Consider the following 12801-nt stretch of genomic DNA (forward strand, 5'->3'; position numbering starts at 1 on the left):
ATAAAATTGTGCTGTATTGCTTGCAGATCGACAATCAAAAGGATAGTTAAAGTCACAATAAATTAAGAACTGTTTTTTTAAAAGAAAAATCTAGGCCTTACTGCTTGCAGACGTGAAATATAAAACGGCCACAATAGCCTCTGTGAAGAAGAGTAGTTGAAGGGTAAGTGTAACATACCAACAGATATGAATTTACTTCAAAAATATGGTATTACATCAATTTCATTTTTCTTTATAGAAAAATACCCTTTTTAAAAAAGGAGCTAACTATGCTTCAAATTGAGGGAACATGTGAAACAGAAGGCATAGATGAATTATGCAAAAAATACTGCAGAAAAAAATGGCTGTTCCTAACAGAGGAGATTATTAGCATTATAAACCAGATACAGTATTGCCATTAGACTCACTGTATAAAAGCTAGCTATTATTACTATTTAGAGAAATATCACCAGATAATAACAAAGCAGAGGATCTAAAAACAGTTCACAATGCAACAATCACAAACACCCTGCAAATCCAGGGTTTTTCTTCATTCTATAACTGGAAACCACTATTCCTTCCTTCTGCTTCCCAAGAAACTTTGTGGTTTGCCAATGTAGCCTGTGGGCAGTCTTATCAATTCTAATCTTATATACCACTCCTCTAATCTATACAACACATTTGTTCCTTGGAGTATCCAACAGGAAGCCAAAAAAACTGTTCAGGAATGCAGAGCATATGCAAATGGCACCAACTCTTAACTAAGGCAGTTGATAAACTGATGAATAGTACAAGTGAGAGAATATTAGTAATAAATACCTTTCTTAGTTTGGATTCGATCTTTTCAAGACCCAGCTGAATCAATTTATCTTCCTGAAGAGACCTGTTTTTCTATCAGAGTAAAAGTGGCAAAGCTGCAGGCTCATGTTAACATTCACGATAGACGATAGCATATACTTCAGTCAAAAGAAGACTGTCCAGATGTGGATACAGGTCATTAAACCAATCTTTTTAGAAAGGTGCTTTACAAGGGGTGCCAACTAATGAGATGCAGGCACTGTAGTTTATGTTATATACATAGTCTTGACATAGTGTGGCATCTACCGAATGCTGGAAAAACAAGCAAGAAGTTTGTTTGGACAGTTTCACTGATATGTGTTTCAGCTCTGCCTACTATTGTCATGTAATGCAGTCCCGAAAATCCTTCTTGAGCGATTCTGACTTTAACAGCTGGAATTTATATTTTCCGAAATGGACAATATATAAGCATTTGCTTGTTTCTTCCCAGCAAGTTTTGGCACAGTCTTTATTACTACCAACATTACTTTGCATCTGCTAAGACCCAATCTGCTATCTTAGTTGCATAACAATGACTTTAAGGTTAACAATATGTTTCTACACTCCCTTTCTTTACTACCCCCAATCAACTTGCTTGTTAAAGGTTTCTTGAGACTAAAAAGCTTACATTGATTTTTAGACTAATTTTTTTCTCATTATCATCAACATGGCTACTGTGGCTTTTCCTGAGAGACTGTGGCCTTGAGGAATGAGCAATTTTTTCCCCTCTAACATGAACCTGCTACACAGGGGCATGCATGTGGCACTAATATTGCCATATTTTAAATACAAAATTAAAATGCTCTTACCCATTACTCAAACAGATAATAAATAATTCCACAAAGTTTTTATTTTATTATTCAACTGAGTAATACATTAAAATTAGGGACTCTGGTTTTAGTGGTTTGATTTCTGGTTTGATTTATTACATAGGTTACAAAGTGGCACCGTTTTATTCAATAGTGATCTTACTAAATAGTAGTGAAAAAAATGTTTATTTTTCCTGATTATATATGTTACAGCAGATATTATGAGGAAGGCAAGAAAACCATTCAAAAGTGAGGAATGCCATAAAAAGTCAATGTTCTGGAATAAATAGTATTAAATTCTAAATGCCCATATATAGTGTTTTACTATTAAGTTTTGAATTTTCCATTAGGCACGATCTTCACCAGAAATGTAATGTTGTAATTTGGCTGCATTTGGTTCTACAGATAGTCCTCACTTAACAACGGTAGTTGGGACCGGAATTTCTGTTGCTAAGTGATGTGGTAAAGCGCAATGTCATATGACTGCACCACTTAGCAACTGAATTTCTGACACTTCTCGTTGCTGTCGTTATGGGAGGACATCATGTGGTTGCCATTTGTGACCTCCTGCTGGCTTCCCCATTGACTGTGCTTGTAGGAAGCCAACAAAGAAGGTCGCAAATGGCGATCATGTGACTAAGGGACGCTGTGATGTAATTGCGAGCCAGGCATCCAGATCGCGATCATGTGACTGTGGGGATAAGTACAAAGACTGGTCATAAGTACCACTTGTTCAGCACCATTGTAAGTTTGAACAGTCACTGAATGTGGGGACCACCTCTATACTATTATAAAAGGTAAAGGCAAAGGTTTCCCTTGACATTAAGTCCAGTCGTGTCAGACTCTAGGGGGCGGTGCTCATCTCCGTTTCAAAGCCGAAGAGCCAGCGTTTGTCCGTAGACACTTCCGCGGTCATGTGGCCGGCATGACTGAACGGAACGCCGTTACCTGCCTGCCAAAGCGGTACCTATTAATCTACTCACATTGGCATGTTTTCAAACTGGTAGGTTGGCAGGAGCTATACTATACGCCTTTTAAAACTGATTACTATCCAGATAGGTTGGGAAAGGCTGTCCAATATATACATATACAAACACAAACACACACACATACATACAAACATATACACACTAGTTTAAATTCTAAACAACTTCACATTGTTTAAAATGCAACAAGAAGTACCACACAGAGATTTTTCTTTTACATTTGAAAGCTGCAGGTGCACACACACAGACATACACTAGAGTAGCTTCTATTTATTTTCCATACTATTATAGTATCATCTATGAATGCCAACATGATTCCCATATCTACAAAAAATTGTAGTCATCTTGTGTATCTTTAAAGGAAGATGACCTTAAATTACGCCATGGATGTTTGGAAAAGCACGGTCAAAGTTGGGGAAGGAAGGAAATAATTTTTTGCCTTGTATTTATTACTCAGAAACTTATAAGCCTCATTCTACAGACAAGACTTCTACACTGATGAAATCTCGTTTTCATACTCCATTCAGCAAACTGTAATGACTTGTTGCGATGTTTCAGGAACATTGGAATAGGAACCATGCCACAAACAAAATATATTTACTTAATTCATACTGAATCTTAAAATCTGGTTTTCACTGAACTAAAATTTTGTGAAAAAACTTGGGAGGTTTACTACTTGAGAAATTAAAGCCATATGAAAGAAACTGTTATGTCAACCTGAAAGCTTCCCTCATAATACGTCTTGTGATATTTTTCCCAACCCTTTTCTGGGTTTTGTAATTTCCAAAGACAATCTACACATTTGCATCTCTTCACAAAAGTTAGGGCTGCTACACTCACAATATGCTAAATGATAAATAACGTGTTTTATAACATATACTTTTAAAACTTAAATTGTGCTATTCTAGATGCAACAGAAGGGGAAAAATGATTTCCAGATCGAATTGTTAGACCCACGCTATCATCCTGCCAAGCACTCGGAGGAGGAGAGGTAGGTCACAAACTGGATAAAAACAATACTTTTTGCCCAAATGTAACTTTCACAAACTATCCCATAGGATAGCATCTCATTATTACTGAATATCACAGAAGCAGAACTTTAATTGGAAAAATGGATGATTAATGCTGAAATCTAGGCATACATGCCAAACAGTAAGCTCTCCTAAACAGTGGAATTATTTCCAAGAACAAAGATACAGGACTAGTAAATTATTCAAATGTTTTCAAGCATAAATAACCAAAACAGACTGATATTAAAACAACAACCAAGACTAGCCCCTCTTTTATTTTGGAACTCTCTGTAAAGTCTCCAAAAGAAAACTAATAAAAGGTTTATGAGATATGTTCCAATATTCAGTCATTCTTAGAAATAATTCCTATTAAGAACCAAGTAGATGTAAAACTAAAGTCATTGTTCTAATCCCAAACTCATATAATAATGTGCCAGGACAAATGCTGCAGTGCATATTCCATTCAAAGTAAGGACATGTAAAGATATTGCAGATGTAGATTTATTTATTTATCAGATTTATTCCCTGCCCATCTCTCTCAGAGTGCGACTCTGGGCAGTTTACAAAAAATAGGAATTAAAACATTAATTAAAATACAATAAAACAGTAAAACAATAAAACAGTACAATAAAAACAATCTTCTTAATACATAAATAATATGTTCCAAGAGATGGCTGGTAAAAAGTTCTTAATTTAATTTCCAGGGAGTGTCTTTAGGGTGCCAACCACCCCCAGGGTTGGCTACCCTTCTTCACCCCCATGCAAGATGGCAGAGCCAGGTCTTTACTCCTGCCATGTTCACTGTTTCAATGTAGAGTATACATCGTAACGTTTCACATGCCATGGCGCTGACGCGCGTTTCTGTTTGGGAGGAAGCTGCTGTGAAACGTTGCACCAAGCTCTGTATCTGTATTCATTACAATGGAATGTGTTTGGGTTACGTTCTCTGCTCAAGGACTTTTCCCGCAGACCATCAGAAACCGTTAGGAGCACCTGGGATTGTGAACTTGGGAAGATTCTACGGGGGGAGGGATCTAATTTGCACCGAGGGATTTTAGTTTGTATTTGGTGCGCTTTTATCATTCTCAGCTTTCTTTGTGATCCTGCACACTATTCTTTAATAAATCGGATATCTTTGAATTCCTGCTCATGAGTCTGATAGTATTTTAGAATAGGCATTCATTACATAAAGCTGAGAATCACCAAAGTTGTACCGTTAGCTCCTACCAAGATTAGTTTCTTGCGAGGGAAAATAGTTAACGATGGCTGAATCCAAGCTCACAACCGGGGGACTTGAGGAGACGGCTAGCTTGATGCCCAAGTCGACGGTCAAGAACGGAGAACTGAGCCTCACACCAGAACCTTCAGATTTCCGGGATGAATCGAGTTCCAGTCCTGAGGTGGAGGAATCTGACGATGGGAGAGAACCAGAGCAACTGGCACCCAGTGAATCGCTTGCAGAGTTGATCACCTCGGATGAAGTGGGAGAACCCCAGCCAGGGATGTCCCAGGCGTCCTGGAAGTATCAGTTCCCGCTAACCCCAGACAAAGAATCTACTACGGTGTCCACAGAGAGAAAGCCGAACACGCGAGGGAGGGAGGACTCTCAAACCCCTGAGAGACTAAGAGTGGTGGAAGCCAAAATAGAATCAATAGAGTACATGTTAAGAAACCTGTCTCTATCACTGGAGGAGCAGGGGAGACGCGGAGGAGATCCCAGCTTCCCACAACCATCCCCCATCTGGGCTGCCGGCAGAGCGGGGCCGGAGATGGCTCCGGGACGAATCTCCACCCCACAGGGCTCGATCACCAGTGTCCCCACCCCAAAGTGGGAAAGCTAGTGTAACCTGGGGCCCAACCACTCAAGTAGCTGCCGATTCCGCTCCAACCGGAGTGGGGGTGAGAGACTTTTCTGTCAAGTTTGATGGGGATCCAACAAAGTTATCTTTCTTTTTAACTAATGTTAAAAGTTACATGAGGCAGTTTGGAGCATACTTCCCTTCCGAAGAGGCTAAGATAACTGCCATTGCCACTAAGTTGAAGGGTTGAGCAGCTGACTGGTATGTTCAATTAAGTGATGCTGACTCCCCTGGACTTATTTCGATGAATTCATGTGGGCATTAAAGCTGCATTTTGAGGATCCTCTGGCCAAGGCAAGAGCTAAGCAGGCGCTGAAGGATCTTACCCAGGCCCAAATGTCCGTAGCTGATTACGCCCTAGAGTTTAAGGCTCTAGCTGGGAAAATCCCTGACTGGTCTCAGCCAACCTTAATAGAACGGTTTAAAGAGGGACTCAACCAGGACGTCCTACGGTGGGCGTTGTGTAGAGACGACCCAGAGTCATTGTACGAATGGATCTGTCTGGCAGGCAAGGCAGAGCACGCTCAGCATACCTTCATGCACACTAGAAGATCTGAAAGACCGCCCGCCACGAGGGGACCCCAAAGGGCTGCAACTTCTGCCCGGCCAAGCTATAGAGCCTGGGATGAGGAGAGAGATAGGCGCTACGCGAGGGGTCAGTGTCTCCAATGCGGAAAGGAAGGGCATCGAGCAGCTGATTGCCCAAAAGCCAAGGCTGGAGATTGAGTGGGGAAGCCACCGGCCAAATCGCCCTCCCCCCTCGCGGCGGATGACAGAAGCCAAAGGTGCAGCCAACGCTGAGGAAGTATTCTACTTCTCTGGAGAGGCTGAAGACGACTCTAAGGGGCTGGCGGGAAACGCCAGCCACCTGCCATGAAGAGCGCCTGCGGGTAGGTGGAGGAGGATGGGCGCAAAGATGCTATGGTCAGTGCTGCTGTCCCACTTTAGCAGTAAAAGTGAAATTGGGCTCCCGCACAAAAACTGCAGAGGTCTGGGCTTTAGTTGACTCTGGGTGTTCCAGGTGTCTAATTCACCCTGATCTGGTTGCTGCTTTGGACCTGCCTAGCTTCCCCCTCCAGCAGCCTTTGATCTTCACTCAGTTGGATGGTTCAATGGCGGGGGGGTGGCGACAACCCATTTCACTGGAACTGTGGCAATGCAAATGGGCAGCCACCGTAAGACTTTGAAATTCGTTGTAGCACCTGTTGGCAATCCCTTGGTAATTCTGGGGATCCCCTGGTTGACCTATCGAAGCCCATATATAAACTGGGAACACAGAACTGTGACTTTTAAAGATGGGTTTTACCAGGCTCCTACAGTGGAGAGAGCTGCACGTGTGGGGGTTGGAAGGGCTGTGATCGCCACGCCGCACCCTAACTTGGCACCTTTAGAAGGCTTGCCCGATAGATACCAAGACTTTGCAGACGTATTTGGGGAAATGGAAGCAGATCAGCTACCCCCCCATCGGAAAACTGACTGTGCAATAGTGTTGGTTCCCAATGCTCAATTGCCCAAGCCAAAAATCTATCCAATGACTCAAAAGGAGCTTGAGACATTACAGGACTTTATTGACAAAAATCTGTCAAGGGGTTTTATTGAACCTGCTAATTCCCCTGTTGGGGCCCCTGTGCTATTCTGGGAAAAGAAAGATGGCACGCTTTGACTCTGTATGGACTATCGAGGGTTAAATTCCGTCTCAATTCTCAACAAGTACCCTCTTCCGCTCCTGAAGGATATGTTAGCTCATTTGTCAAAGGGCAAGATTTTCTCCAAGCTCGATCTTCGCGAAACCTATTTCCGCATCCGCATACGAGCTGGGGATGAGTGGAAAACTGCTTTTAATTGCCCACTGGGTTAGTTTCAGTACAAAGTCCTTCCTTTTGGGTTAGCAGGGGCACCCGGGGTCTTCATGCAGTTGATTAATGAAGTTTTACATGCTCATTTGTTTAAAGGGGTCCTGGTTTACTTAGATGTTCTCATTTACACTGAAACCGAGGAGGAACACCAACGCCTCCTCAAACAGGTGTTATGCAAGCTTAGAGATGCCAAACTCTATGCCAAACTTTCCAAATGTGAATTTCACAAGACCCAACTTGACTATCTGGGCTATTGGATGTCTGACAAGGGCATTGAAATGGACCCTGCAGAAATTCAGGCGATTTTAAGTTGGGAACGTCCCCGCACCCGGAGGCAATTGCAAAGTTTCCTAGGGTTCAGTAATTATTATCGCCAATTTATCCAGGGGTTCGCTGAGATTGCCTTGCCCCTCACTGATTTACTCCGTACCAAGGGCTTGGGGGAAACACGCAAGGTAAAACACCATGGAGCCGTGCTGAATTGGACGCCTGAATGCCAGGCAGCATTTGAAAAACTGAAATCCCTTTTCACTGCTGAGCCTATTCTACAGTACCCCGATCCCGAACGCCCCTTTGTGGTCGAAGTTGATGCCTCTAACTCCTCAGTTGGGGCTATTTTGTTACAGAGGGATTCTGAAAATCATTTAAAACCTTGCGCTTATCTGCCCAGGAAATTTTCTGAAACCAAACGCCATTGGCATGTTTGAGAAAAGGAGGCGTTTGCTGTAAAAGCCGCTTTCGAGGTTTGGACCGATCACAGGAATTTGGAGGCTCTCCGAACCCCCCGGCATCTCAGTCCTAAACAAATTCGCCGGACTCAGTTTTTCAGTGGTTTCAATTTCCAGTTAAAATTTATCCCAGGAAAGAAAAGCTTTCTGGCAGATGCTTTGTCATGTTTACCTCAGGACTTTGACCAGGGGACAGATGTGGTTGGGACTGTTCTTACTGAGCTACAACTAGGCTTGGTTGCTGTTACTCGGAGCCAGACCCGTGCACAGGCAACCCTGCCCCCAGCTCAGTCTGAAAAGCAGAAAGTGCAAGTGCCTTCTCAGTTACAGAGGGACTTTATCCAGGCACTGAAATCTGACACTTGGTTGCTAGCTAATAGAGACAATGTTTCTTTTGAAAACAGTCTGGTGTGGGTGGCCCACCGCCTTTATGCGCCTGAAACCTTAAGAGCTGATGTTTTGCAGCGTTCCCATGATGATAAACTTGCTGGACACTTTGGTTTCGTAAAAACCCTACATTTGGTTCGCCAATTTTGGTGGCCAACATTGAGACGTGATGTAAAAGATTATGTTGCTTCCTGTCCTGTTTGCCCCATGTCAAAACGGAAAGGGGGGAAACCACAGGGGCTTTTACAGCCAGTGGCCAGTCCTACCCATCCTTGGGATGAGATTTCTATGGATTTTATTGTGGATCTTCCTCCCAGTCAGAAAAAAACTGTTATTTGGGTTGTACAAGACTTTTTCTCCAAGCAAGTGCATTTCATTCCCTGTGCCTCCATCTCGTCTGCCCCACAATTGGCACGCCTATTTCTCCTCCATATCTACTGCCTCCACGGTAGCCCCTCCCATTTGGTCAGTGACCGCGGGACACAGTTTACTTCCCAGTTTTGGAAATCATTTTTAAAATTGATTGGCACCAAACAAGCGCTGTCCACTTCTTCCCATCCTGAGACTGACGGTTCTACTGAGATTTTGAACTCCACCATTGAACAGTTTCTTAGAGCATACATCAACTACCATCAGGACGATTGGGTGGAGTTATTACCTTTTGCTGAAGTGGCTTACAACAATGCTGTCCATCAAAGTACTGGACAAACTGCTTTTTGTGTGGTTTCTGTTCACGACTTTGTTCCCATCCCTGAACTGCCACAGCCCCCTTCCCAAACATGTTCTGCATCTGACTGAGCTGTTAAGCTGTCTGATTCCTGGCCGGTGATTCAACAAGCTTTGGCTGATGCCCAGGCTGCTTACAAGTTCCAAGCCGATAAGCATCGTTCCTTACAACACAACTTCAAGGTTGGGGATCAGGTGTATCTATCTACCAAATTTATCAAGTCACCACAACCCTCTAAAAAACTTGCTCCCAAGTTCATTGGTCCTTTCCCTATTGTTGATCTTATCAATCCAGTTACTGTTAAATTGGACCTGCCTCACAATTTGAAACGCTTGGACCCTGTTTCCATTGCAGCTTGCTCAAGCCTATGCACCACTCCTCCCGCTGGCATCCTCAACCTCCTCCTCCTGCTCCAATCATGATTGACGGCCAACAGCACTTTGAGGTCAAGGAGGTCGTTGATTCTCGCAAGCTTCGAAACACCCTTCAGTATCTGGTCCGATGAAAACACTTTCCTCATCCTGAATGGGTGTCTGCTCGCCATGTTAATGCTCCTGGGTCAGTTTGCCGTTTCCACCTTGCTTACCCTTTGAAGCCTGCTGCTTAGTGTTTTCTTTCTTTTGGGGGGGCAGTATGTCATGTTCACTGTTTCAATGTAGAGTATACATCGTAACGTTTCACATGCCATGGCGCTGACGCGCGTTTCTGTTTGGGAGAGAGCTGCTGTGAAACCTTGCACCAAGCTCTGTATCTGTATCCATTACAATGGAATGTGTTTGGGTTATTTTCTCTGTTCAAGGAGTTTTCCCGCAGACCATCAGAAACCGTTAGGAGCACCTGGGATTGTGAACCTGAGAAGATTCTACGGGGGGAGGGATTTCATTTGCACCGAGGGTTTTTAGTTTGTATTTGGCGCGCTTTTATCATTCTCAGCTTTCTTTGTGATCCTGCACACTATTCTTTAATAAATCAGATATCTTTGAATTCCTGCTCATGAGTCTGATAGTATTTTAGAATAGGCAACCATTACAACTCCTTTCCGGAAGGCTGGGAGAGTGAGGGCTAGCCTCACCTCTGGGGGAAGAGTATTCCATAGGTCAGGGACAACAGGAGAGAAGGTTCTCTTCCTGGGACTTGCCAGATGACATTCTTTCAGTGACGGGACCCGCAACATGCCCTCTGCCTGACCGAGTGGGACAGGTTGATGTAACAGGGATGACACGGTCCCTCAGGTAACCTGGGCCCATGCCATGTAGGGCAATAAAGGTAATAACCAACACCTTGAATTGGATCTGGCAGCAGACTGGCACCCAATGCAGCTCCCACAGGAAAGGTGTTACATATGACACCCCTGGGGAAGCCAAAATTGCTCACGCAGCCACATTTTGAACCAGTTGTAGCTTCCGGATACTCTTCAAGGCTAGCCCCATGTGAAGCGCATTGCAAGTTCTTTTCAGACACGTATCTGAACCTACACCATCAACACTGTTTTCAGTTCAACAAATGATACATGTACTTGTAAGCTGTATCTCTGTGCAAATGGGGCCAGTATATTAGTTATGGGAGCTCCCATGTAGGTGAATATTCATTGTGTATGATTGGAGATTTTCATGGGGGGGGCTCAACTTGGTTTTTTCGGTTTCTTTTGGGGATCTTACAGATTAAGCTTTTATGCTATTTTCTGCCCAAAGTTTTATTGAACAGAAGGACAGCCACATCATTTTGATTAATAAATAAATAATTTAAAAAATTGTAGCTGGACTAGAGATTAATATAAGTGGCTCCATACTGATTTCTCCTAAGTGAGCTTAGCAATCATTAAAAGAACCAGAATGATTATGGGTAATACCTCTGCTAAAGGCAAAATAAACTTCTCCACTGTCCTGCAATTTATAGAAGTTCTACTGTAGCCACCTCACATTCTTTATCTGATTTTTTTAAATGCACACCAGGAATATTACAGGTAAAAAGATGCGGCTTCAACAGAAATAGCTACAGCAATACATTTCACCACTCTTGTGTGTGTCGTGTATGACTGCATTCCAATCATATTAATTTTGGTCTCTTAACATTCACTATTTATTAAGAGTGAAGTTCAAATGTTTATACTTTTCAACAATTTATGGCTGCACTAGTTAAATACTTCCAACTGGCTAAAAGGATCCTATCAATTATTATCTTAAAGGCTTATATTTCTATAAACTTTGCTCTCAGAAAGAGGACAAACAATTTTAAAGTCAGTTTTAAACGTCAGCTGCTACAATATTATTGATGAAAAGCATTAAACCACTAAAGAGTCTATGCAGAATTCTTACAAATAACTGCAAGTTCAATCAAGTTAGGTTTAATCAAAAAGACACTTCCTCATATATTGCACAGCAAGATTATCCATGTTTAGTATTTCCTTCTGACTAAATGAAAAATGTAAAAATGCTGATAGAACAGTTACCTGGAATCAGAAACAAGAAGAAAACCAAAGTAGTGGTTCAAGCTATAGAAAAGGAACTTAAGTGAGCAAAAATGGTAACTTACCTCATGATTCAACTCTGCTATCTGATCTTTCAGTTCTCTAATATACTGAGTAGAGTCAGAATTATTAAGCTGCCCCTGAATTTTGCCTTCTTCTTTCTGTTCAGGAAAAGGTGAAAACGTATAATCACATTCAATCCAAAACTTTTATTGGTACGTTTAATTTAATAAAATATTTTCCAATCTGGATTCAGAGCTTTCCTCAAGTACATTACCGATATTTATAACAGTACTAATGATTAGTGCCTTACTTCATATTACATTTCAGCGGCTGATGAAATGTCAAAGGGAGTTGACCCCATGGAAGCAAGAGTTTTAATCATTACATATATGTGAAGATCTACTGTAACAAGACTCATAATAAACTTATTACCTAAATGAGACAAGTGTCAACCAAACTCTGTATGATTAGCCTTCCATAAAAATAGTCATGTGTAGCTATACACCCTTGCAATTTAGTTTTCCTAGCTACTGTTGCCATTTCATTGAGTCCATATGAAAGTACCCTAAAGAGATAGAATACAAGAATTGCCAATCTTTTTTTTTTAAATTACCCCTTCCACTGAGATAGACAAAAATTACAAGCTAGGCATACCCCACAAAATATGTCTTTCTATATGGATCTCACTCCTATGTAATAAGTATTTGCATTCCAAACTATATCTTATCAGATTTGCTAGAAACAATACTAAATGAGGGATTTAACAGTCAGAATAAGCAGAATCCAATTACATCCCACTGAATTAAGAAGAAAACAATGAGTAACTGTTAGGTTTACGAAGAAGTATGTTCTTAACAGGAACTGCAGGATTAAAATTACAGCATTATTACAGATAGCTTAAAGATAATAGTGCTTCAAAAGGTCATCTTCACCAGTCATGGAAGCCACAAGCCTAAAAACTAAAACAAGTTTTATCTCACATAAGAAGTGCTAGTTACAAAGATTTTAACAAACCATACATACTAGAATATGATATTCCAACAAGTATGTCTACCACTACTAGATGGCATTCAGCATACTGGCACTATTGGCTGGAAAGTCAATAGTAATATCTGGAAATGTTCCCAAATGCTGTTTATTAACTTAAAGTAGT

At 41.8% G+C, this 12801-nt stretch overlaps 1 protein-coding gene across 3 annotated transcripts in view; it reads right to left on the reverse strand.

The window, feature by feature from the left end:
* EVI5 (ecotropic viral integration site 5) overlaps positions 1 to 12801 on the reverse strand; it is an 88633-nt gene that overhangs the window by 11693 nt on the left and 64139 nt on the right. For all 3 annotated transcript variants that reach the window (XM_063298259.1, XM_063298261.1, XM_063298260.1), the window contains one exon: positions 11711 to 11806. In XM_063298259.1, the coding sequence (XP_063154329.1) occupies positions 11711 to 11806 (96 nt within the window). The remainder of the gene's footprint in view (positions 1 to 11710; positions 11807 to 12801) is intronic.

Source organism: Candoia aspera, chromosome 3 (assembly GCF_035149785.1).
Source record: "Candoia aspera isolate rCanAsp1 chromosome 3, rCanAsp1.hap2, whole genome shotgun sequence".
NCBI classification, from domain to species: domain Eukaryota; kingdom Metazoa; phylum Chordata; class Lepidosauria; order Squamata; family Boidae; genus Candoia; species Candoia aspera.